Source organism: Montipora foliosa, chromosome 2, assembly GCF_036669935.1.
Source record: "Montipora foliosa isolate CH-2021 chromosome 2, ASM3666993v2, whole genome shotgun sequence".
In the NCBI taxonomy this organism is placed as follows: Eukaryota; Metazoa; Cnidaria; class Anthozoa; order Scleractinia; family Acroporidae; genus Montipora; species Montipora foliosa.
Window position 1 is genome coordinate 46,785,102 of NC_090870.1, and position 10,000 is coordinate 46,795,101.

At 38.3% G+C, this 10,000-nt stretch overlaps 1 protein-coding gene across 2 annotated transcripts in view; it reads right to left on the minus strand.

The window, feature by feature from the left end:
• Window positions 1-10,000, minus strand: part of LOC137993328 (folliculin-like) — a 21,413-nt gene that overhangs the window by 75 nt on the left and 11,338 nt on the right. Inside the window, exons 10-21 of one of the 2 annotated variants that reach the window (XM_068839101.1) lie at window positions 9,788-9,880; window positions 9,298-9,346; window positions 8,059-8,082; window positions 6,884-6,930; window positions 5,781-5,894; window positions 4,851-4,904; window positions 4,384-4,494; window positions 3,287-3,318; window positions 2,134-2,192; window positions 1,905-2,007; window positions 1,532-1,594; window positions 1-1,074 (exon numbers count right to left, since the gene is read on the minus strand). The exon at window positions 1-1,074 is cut by the window's left edge and continues 75 nt beyond it. In XM_068839101.1, the coding sequence (XP_068695202.1) occupies window positions 951-1,074; window positions 1,532-1,594; window positions 1,905-2,007; window positions 2,134-2,192; window positions 3,287-3,318; window positions 4,384-4,494; window positions 4,851-4,904; window positions 5,781-5,894; window positions 6,884-6,930; window positions 8,059-8,082; window positions 9,298-9,346; window positions 9,788-9,880 (873 nt within the window). In that variant the 3' untranslated portion in view covers window positions 1-950. Of the gene's footprint in view, window positions 1,075-1,531; window positions 1,595-1,904; window positions 2,008-2,133; window positions 2,196-3,286; window positions 3,319-4,383; window positions 4,495-4,850; window positions 4,905-5,780; window positions 5,895-6,883; window positions 6,931-8,058; window positions 8,083-9,297; window positions 9,347-9,787; window positions 9,881-10,000 lie in introns of both variants that reach the window. The other variant, XM_068839100.1, reaches the window with a different exon arrangement.

Consider the following 10,000-nt stretch of genomic DNA (forward strand, 5'->3'; position numbering starts at 1 on the left):
ATAACCTTTCTCAGCGGAGCACCACACATACACACATAATGTTGTGCTCAGAAACACCATTTCTTTTCTATGAGGAGAAATCTTTGCTTTCTATCCAGTAAAAGAAACTTCTTGATGGTGGGTCTGTTTAACAAGTCTTACGTTGTCTGCTGTCTTTTTGAGCGATGTAATTAAACCGGTGCTTGCCGGATACCCAAAAAAAGAACCGTTTGTGTCTCATGAATGTTGGTTTTTGCGAAAACAAACGGCGTTTGGGGCTTGCCCGGCACAATCGCTGATTAAACCGCCGACAATTACAGGTGTTTTTTTAAAACCCTTGTTGAAATGGCCTTAATTTGAACTGTGTGAAAGCACTGCTTACAAAACTGATGGAGATTTAAGTCGGCAAAAACGCAAAACATGAACATAAAATGCCGTACGCGGTATGCCATGCCACGTGACCAGCCTAATAGCCCTTTTCACGGTTAGTTTTTCTCATTTGCATTACAATGTAATCTAGCATGTATGTGAGGCAATTTCGGGCTATTTTGTAGTTTTAACCCGAAATTGCCTCGCGCATCCACGTTAGATTACATTGTTATGCAAATGAGAAAAACTAACCGTGAAAAGGGCTAACTCTCCAGAAATCGCTGTCATCAAAATTTCTGAGGGAACTCGGAGCCGGGATGCTCTTGAATCAACACTGACCCATTGATCTTGCAAAGCATTAGGTAAAGCAATGACACAAGCGGAGCTGACGTCGACCTTTGCACTTGTTGTTTTGAAAGACCTCGACAGCAATCATCGCAATCATGACCCATTTTGGACGCTGTAATCAAAGTACTGTAATAAAACAATTCATTTCAACTTTGAGCAGCGAGTTCAAATACCCGAAACTTTCTACTTAGTTCCAAACAGAACCCAAGGTGAAACGTTGCAGAGAAACGCCGAAACGAATGACGCTCTCTTCGTCAAGAGGATGAGCCCGTGCTACTACAGGTCAGAAGATGAGATCGATACTGTTTGTTGAGTCCCGTCATCCAAAACTTGAGAACAATCTCATCTTCAGGCTTGGCGCCTAAAATTCGAAGCAGCCTGTATGAAAAGATAAACGGAAAAAACATTTAGCAAAAGTTAAAATAAATCGTATGCAAGATCTGGGATGCAAAACGAAATACGATTGTGCCTAGGATAAGGGCAAGATCGACAATCAGTTGCCAGAATGCTTGCCGGTGATTCCATTCCAGGAATCAGTGAAATCATCTTCAGCTATTTTAGTTTTAGGAATTTTCATGATTTTTTACATGACCATTTTGTACGTTTATGAAGTACTTTTTTTCACTCCTCAACACCAACTAAAAGTAATATTTCGCATGACTTTCCATGACCCACCGTCTAAATTCACCGATGGCTTTCCAGGCCTCGGTGGAAATTGAACTCCTGATTTCGTAAATATTCATATTTTTCATGAGCTATGGGAATCTTACATTAATTTGCCTGCATCTACAAACAGCGTTACGAGATCAAAAGGTTACAATATTCAACTACTTACTTTTCTTTATCTTCACTTGTGCTGGGGCCTGAGCGGGCAAATTTAAAAATCACCTTGACCTTGCTGTCAGGCAAAAAAAAGTAAAATTTACTGTGTGATATATCCTTTAGACTAATCATTCCGCTTTATTCAGTGGAAATTCACAAACATCTTGGTTTGGTTTCTTACGCCCGCACAAGGTTATCAGTTAAGTGGTAACAAATCCACGAAAAAAACATGGGAAAAAACTGCTGTCCGTTTTCAGGGAATGCAAATAAAGGGGCTATTCTCTTTCCGTATTTAAAGTACGCTGGCGGCCAATGAGAAACGCAGACGGCAGACATCGAGATAGTGATGGAGTTGCCTTCAATATTTACAAATAAGGAAAACTCACTCCATCCACTCCTCCTTAAGACACACTAGCAACTGATCAAACACTGCATCAGAGAGATTGGCATTCTCAAGACCTTCCTCAATTTTCTGCAGAATGGAGGGATCTGGAGAAACATAGAAACACAGATGAACTGCATGCGGAAGAAAATGGGTAAAAAGTTATCAAAGTTTTTTACAAAAGTAATATCCTTGCCAGACTCTTAAAGCCATATATTGTGAACCGGCCGCACCTGTGGTGTTCTCTTTTCCACAAACAACGAAACCGTAACCTTGAAAGTCGTCTGGTTCACTGCTTGAAACAGAAAGATGACCACAATTAAACATTGCGCTGTGTTTTCAGCAATAAAAGATATCGTTGTGAACGATATCGATCAATGCATGTACCCTAAACAACAGAAACACTTTCGTCAACCTGCGTGCAAAGACGGTGCGAGTTATTTATTTCATAGCATTAATTAATGGCAAGATTTTTCTGCCAAAAACCAGTTTGTGTTTGTTTCGAAAATTTGCAAGGTGAGCAAATTCAGCTGATGTTTGAGTCACCAAGGATAATGGATTGAACTATATCATTGCTTGAAGGACATTTATGAACAACTGACACGACATTTCGTTTTCTAATTAAAAGAAAAAAAACTTCTCTCTCTCTATTCCGGGCGTTATTCGACCTACGATAAATGGATCAAATAGACCTTAACTAAAATTTCCGTAAAGCGAGAAGGAAAGGCATTATCTTCAAAAGAAACAGCGATAGTGGGTGTGATATAAATGTGGAAGGATATAATAAGAGCGATTATAAAGTGACGGTGGAGAGACCCTGACTATGTGTCCAGATTTTTCACGTTAATCCTCGTTGGCTATTTTGGTTATATAGCTATTGTTGACCTTTTGTCTTGTCTAGTCACATTGGCTTTCACATTTACAAGCACGATGTATATATATTACACGTACTAGCGGTTTCTGTTTTCACATATGGATGACGTTCATTCGAAACATGTTTGCAATGGAAAAAATCGTGTTTTTCTTTATAAGCTTGCGCTAAGGAACCGAATCTAATGGAGGAATAAATTTCAGTATCTCGTTAAGCGAGGTTTAATCCTTGGTTTGTATTAATCGGCTTCCCAGGAAAATGAATGTTTGTCAAAAACCACTAAAACTTTTCGGGTTCGAAAAACACATCGCGAAACGAAGATCTCGCGGCTTATCCTAAATATTGGACAATGTTCCCAAGACCAGAGAAAACAATTTGCAAAGTTTCATGACTAATAATGTTTTCCTTTTGAAGATACAAAGCGTCTGATGCATGAAATGTCTGGGGAAATACCTATCCCCTCTCAGATATTTACTTATTTATCCTAACCAGAGCGTTCAGCCTTACGCACTCACCTCAGCTGCTCACCAATAGAATATTCAGAAGCCTAAAAGCAACAATAATGAATGAGCATCTTTCTTGTCTTAACAGAAACACCCTTGCATCTACCCTTCGATTTTTTACTAGTATTCAGTCATGTTCATGTATTTGAAGTGCAAAAAGTCGTTGACAGTACTTGCTCTTATCTGTAAATCAACATGCAGGGAAATAAGTGAGCGAATCAGATGGTAGGATTCTGGATAGTGAGCCTCCGAGGTTCTACTAAATGTAAAAATTAATATAATTCTTCACAGATTTTCCAGCACTGGACAAGCAACTATTTTTTTGCAAATTTTACGGCTTTAGGCTGTAATGCAAAGTTGCAGTCCTCACCACGTGTCTTTTTCTATCAACACTGTAGACGTAATAAAACTACTGTAAGCACAGCCGTACGATGGATCCTGCCGGATTTTTCAAAGAAGGAGAAACTTTTGCCAATGCGATCAACAATGCACGCCTTAGCCCCTGCTAAATCTTTCAACACTATTGACCAACAAACATATCAGGGGCACCCAACGAGAATATAGTTCAAAACCACTTAAGCATATTAGCATTTTTAAACGTATTTTAGTATTTAAACGGCAGATATAGGCATATTTTTTCCCCTAAAATTTTTTTCATCTGTTCGGATTTCCTAGCTGAAAGTCTAGTGATCCGAAAATTATAGGGATCAAAACTTACCTTTTCGAAAATTTCAGCCAGAAAAAAGGCCCCCGAAAATTCTAGGTGACCTTTTTAGGGTAAAAATCCGTTAAAAATGGGCGATTATACCATTTTTCAGATGTTCGAAAATCCTAGGAGAGGCAAGCAAGTAAGACATTTTGCAACAAATGTTCCGAAAATTCTAGACCTCAAATCGTCTTCCGAACAGATATTTTCCGAAAATTGACGTTGGGTGCCCCCGACATATCGCGGAGAGTTCATGTTGGATGATGACGTGCCAAAATTTCTCAATCGATGAATACATAGCATTATTGTTGGTACGTTTGACCACGCGTCCAAAAAATGTGCAACGTCAAGCGGAGGACTCACGCCACTTGCAGCAGTTTCTTAAAATTGAAGAAACACTTACATGCTCCGGTGGAGAAATGACATCAAGAAGAACAAAAAGGTCAGAGGACAACACATGCGGAGGAATTTCCACTGAAGGAACCAAACCAAGAAAGTTGCACTGCCAGGAATCCTGAAAGGATATGATAAGATATGAAAACGGAACAATTAATAAAATCAATAAAACATTATTGGCATTTTAGATTAGGAATCATGAAATTACTATAGACCTCTTTAGCTTGTAAGTTTTGTTTCCCATTTCAGACCACGTGATTTCCCAAGGGATTCTTTGTTTCTCATAAGTTATGCATACATATGCATGTGCATAAGACGACACTTGAAAGAAACTGTGTCCTAGAGTAACACCACGTGGTCTGAAATGGGAAAACAAAACGTACAAGCTAAAGAGGTTAAATCCCTGCTAACCAAATAGTCCGCACTTCAATGTACGATGAAATAAGGGCATTAACAACCTGACAGCTAGAATACCTTGTACTCGGTACTGTATGGGACACAAGAACAGCAACCACTTGGTATAAGAACCTAAAAATTAAGATTAAATGCACGTTTTATTTGTTTCCAGTAAAGTAAAATTGACCGCTGGATAACTTGCATCTTGCCTACGTGGGACTGGCCGTTTTGCTCCATGCAAGAAAAAAAAATTGCTTTCATTCTTTTATGTGGAATTTGACTTCATCTTGATCCACGTACACAAAAACAAGACCTTGGGCAATATCCAGCCATCTTCACCTCACGCTTGGTCAATAGCACATACATCTTTTTGTAAGTTAGCCTAACCAGTGTCCATTATTGTCAATTCGCCGAAAATTAATTATTCACGACTATCTTCCGAGAGGGGTCCCTTCACACAAAAAGGTATTCAAAGCCTTTTTATCCTTGCATTTTGTTATAGTTACGATTAATTAGTAATAGGACTTCGTTGTCGTACAGTTCAGGGGTAATCATGCTCTTACTTTCAAATCGGCCTCGCGCTTGAAATAACTCGCCCGATTACACCCTGAATTGTACTCCACTCAGTCCTATTACTATAACTAATCAACCTGTCTTTTCATCAGTTATAAAGAAAGTCAGTCAGCCTGCCAGTCTTAAAGACTGCTACAGCCACCAAAAATGTGTTGACACCCCCTATGCTCCCTATAGTATTCCCACAATGCTGTCTCTCAAAAATGGGGAAAAAAAAGAAAAAACACCACCACAAAAAAAAAAACCCTGTAAAAGAACATGGGGGGGGAGGGGGGGAGAAGAATCTTGGCAGTGCAAAGGGTTACATACTGTACATTACGAACTTCAACAGCCATGGACTGCAGCCAGCCATTCAAACATAGGTGTGGAATGTTTCAAATTATAATTCCATGAAAAAGCAATGAATATAAGAATTCCCAATACATGTACTTGTACCTTGAGACAATCGAGGATTGACTCCACAGTCTTTTGGTTTTTGCCTCGTACAATTACTTGATTCCCCTGAATGACATGAAATGCTAGCAAGTGAAACTTGTGACTCCCAAGGACCTGCAAGATTATCACCCACACTGGTCACTCCATGTTGGAAAGGATGTGCTGCGAGTGGTTTTAATTTGAGATTTTACAGTGGAACAATAATTGGTATGAAAGGGGATTAGCTGCTGTCGAAATTGTGTGCATAAGGATAAACTACATCATAAATTGGTATTATTTTTTCCATCGCTGATCAGCTATTATGACATAAGGAGATTTAAACCAGCGAGACTGTCATTTGATAACACTTTTATTTGCTATTTTTGCAAATCCCACGATACAGTTGAGTTCATTTCGTGGGGGTTATTTGCATTAAAACAATGGATACCCAGTTCACTGAAGCATGATACAGTCCCAAGAGTAATTATTGATTCATTTCATATACCATTTCATCAGTAATTAACTTGTATTGATTTTATGTAAAGAAACCCCAGAACGTATTGCATTATGGGAATGGGAAATAGTCAATTAACCAATTTGAAATGCAGTTAACAATGCAGTTGATTCAGAGGGGGAAACAACGGAATGACGTTCGAAAATGACCTTAAAAACGTTGATTGTTTTAAAGTAAGAAATTGAATGGCAATAAAATGTTACGTTTCAACACTGTTGGGATATCTTTGAAATTTAAAAAAATACTTATTGAACTTGTGAAAGCAAACAAAATGCCGAAGAGTGGAACCAATGAAAGAAAAGGGACACATGCACAAACGCACAAAACCAGCATAGCAACGAAGATAATTGGAAAATAAAGATCCCAAAACTTTCCAGCAATCATCCGAATCTTGTGGTGACCACAAGCCTTCTCAGTTACAAGTACTAACAAAATCCTGAATTTGAAAATCTAGCCTTTATCCAGCACTACAGGTAATCTGGTTGGCAAGATTAACGTTGCTGCTCTCCATTTATTCATAATAACATTGTGGCTGTAGAAGATGCTATGTGTATCAAAGGGGAGAAAGAGTGTATGTTTGATACACTGCACATGAAGGTTACCCTAGTACCTTTAAAATGTGTCGAAGGGATGTGAAAATTGGTCCGCTCACTTCACCTAATGACAGAATTCAGATAGTTATTAAACAAAAAAAACAAAACAAAAAAAAAAAAAACAAACAAACAAAAACCAAACATACAGAATACATTCAACAAAATTAAGTTTTTTTTAAAGTCCACACTTCACACATACCACAGTGCACAGGTACAGTGTAGGGTTAACATTATTGGTTCAAATTGACATGACTTCAGTGAACTGATTTTATGCCGTACGAAATGAAAAACTTGAAAGAAAGAGAAAATTACAGAGTAAGAAAATGTCACTGCAGCTGAGCAACAATCCTGGTCAAAAAGTTTGGAACAATTTGACTTTTCTTCACTAAAATAGTTGTTCCCTTAATTAAATTATTAATTAATTGTTGGGTGTCCTGAGGCAAACACTTTTAAAGATCTTGGCATGGACTTCAACATTGTTCAGGAGGTGTGAGGGACAAAATTGATTAAAGTTGTTTTTGTGAGTGAAAATTACAGGCAACTTGAAAATAATGATTACACTCTATAACATTGCAACGGAAAAGGGGTGTGTCCTCAAACCTTTTGGCCAGGATTGTAGTTAGACCAGTGAATATCATTTCCTCCAAAGCCAGGTGATCTGGTGACATAATTTAGAGTACTGGGAAGAAAAATTTTAATGCCGTATCTCACAACCGCGTGTGGCCTTAGGTGTTGTTTCCAAACTCCCTGCAGTATTGCCATTGCCAAAACTCAACAGATCATTACGTGTCTACCACATTTCCTGTTACTGAATAAACATTCAAGTAGACCCGAAAAGATCTAACCTTGCCTCTGCCATGATGAACTCGAAAATAAGGCCGCATGCAGTTGTGGGATACGGTGTTAACAGAATGCATGCATAATTTGAGATTAAGAGGAAATAAGATTGAAACTTGCATATTAGATTGAGATGAGATACATGTAGATGTAGAGATTAGGTGTGCATGCTACAACTAAGCTACCTTTACTATAGTGTAGACTGACGGTACATGTAGCTACTTATTAATTGCTCATGCTTCCATTCAGTTTCTCTGAAGTTGTCTTCATTGACATTATTACATTTTGAAGGAAACCATTTTATTGTACGGAATGAACATCACCAAGTGACCACAAAATGAATGTTATTGTTCACCTTCTTGGCTGTTAGTGTTGGTATCTGAAAAGGAATAAAACGGTATTTTCAGTGTGGATATATATAGTTACATGTAACTACTGTTTGTACATGTACATAAAGACTAATACCCCATTGACACCAACAAGACATGTTTACTTAAACTGGGTTTAACAAAATGAAAATCAGCCAGAAAATGTAGGACTGGCTTTTACACGAGATTCAGATTGATCTGTGCGAAATTTGTAGTTGACAAAAATCAGTGCACATGATTGAAAAAGAAAACACTTTAAAACCGTGTTTATCTAAACATTTTTAAAACACGGTTAAGGTTTGGTGTAAACAGGGCACAAGTAAACTCTTTGGTGGTTAGTTAAAAATGTCAGAGCCAGTGAGCTAAGTTTTGGTTCGATCAATATCAAGAGACTATGGACCAAGACCACAGCTGTAACAACTCTCAGGGTCCTTGAATAACTGAGATCACAAATTAAAGTACTCAGGGTTTTCCTTTGAGGGTGGAGGCCGGACGTTTCGTCCAGTTGTTTACCATTTCATATCCGGTACTTTGATGCTATACATTTGTAGATTTGTTGGATTCTCTTTTCCCTTTTTGGACTTGGGTATCTCAGGAAGCCATGGGCTAAAGAAACACAGGACAAGCTCAAGCAATATATAGATCCTTCAAACTAACAAGAGGTCACATCAACTTATTTTGCTTACTAAATGGAATAATCGATCTGTTGGCATTTCATTCATGCGATAAGCTTTAATTACTTTTCTTTTTTTCTCCAAACTCAAGAATGTAAACAGCATTTCTGAGAGTTTCATTTAGAGCAATTTATAGGGGACCCAGGCCTCCTTGACGGTTTGCTCCCAGGGCACTTGAAATTGATCTTGCAATGGAAAATAATCATGTCTGGTAATTTGAAAAGCTATCAAAAACCCTGTGTGTTTCCCTGTGATCACTTCTGAGTGCTACCTTGTGATCACTTCCTTTCTGGACTTATCTCAGACAAAGACCAAAATCTGTAGGTCCAGTATTAACACTTGTACATAAACTCTGTGGGATGATACAGAAAACAGAACACACAGTCTCCTAAAGACAGTACTGCACATGGATAGTGGCACTGAACAACTTCCTGTTTATGAGACATTCTCTAACTTCCAGATCACATTGATCAAGGGTTATGCCATGAAGGGTTTCTCTCCGTAACAAAAGTAGAAAAATCATATACACTGTTACACATGCATTTAAAGTACCTTGGAGGTGGTCTTCGCTCTGCATTTCCAGATCTGTGAAGAGTTCTTCCTGAAAAATTTAAACTTTAATTTAGACAAAGGAAAGGAAAGGAACTTATTTTAAGTGTCTAGTCGTCCTAGCGCTGAAGAATTAATTGGGGACACTATAAACTGAAATCAATTAATGCAAATCAAATGTTGGTTTTTGAGGAGAGGGGAAAACCAGTGCACCCAGAGAAAAACCTCTCGGTGCAGAGTAGAGAACCAACAAACTCAACCCACATATGACACAGAGTCTGGGAATCAAACCCGGGCCACATTGGTGAGAGGTGAGTGCTCTCACCACTGTGCCATCCCTGCACCCCAATAATCTTTCCAACACTACACCTGTATATGTGTCCCAATTACAGTGTATACATAAATTAAAGTCAGTTTGTCCCATGTCACTTTCCATATGTTAAATTGCATTTCAAGCAACATTACACTATCTTACTGCAGATGTGCATTGTACCTTTGGTGGTCCCTCAAGAAGCTTTTCTGTGACTCGGTTACCACATGCTTTCAACATCCAAGAAAATCTTTGATGAAGGCTAGCAAACAGATCCTGCAAACCAAAATTAATTATTCTTCTTCTACAAAGTTTTGGTAAACTTTCAACCTCAGATCTTGCATTTGTTGCATTGCTGTTGACTTACTAAATCCCAGCTACAGTATCAGCTTACAT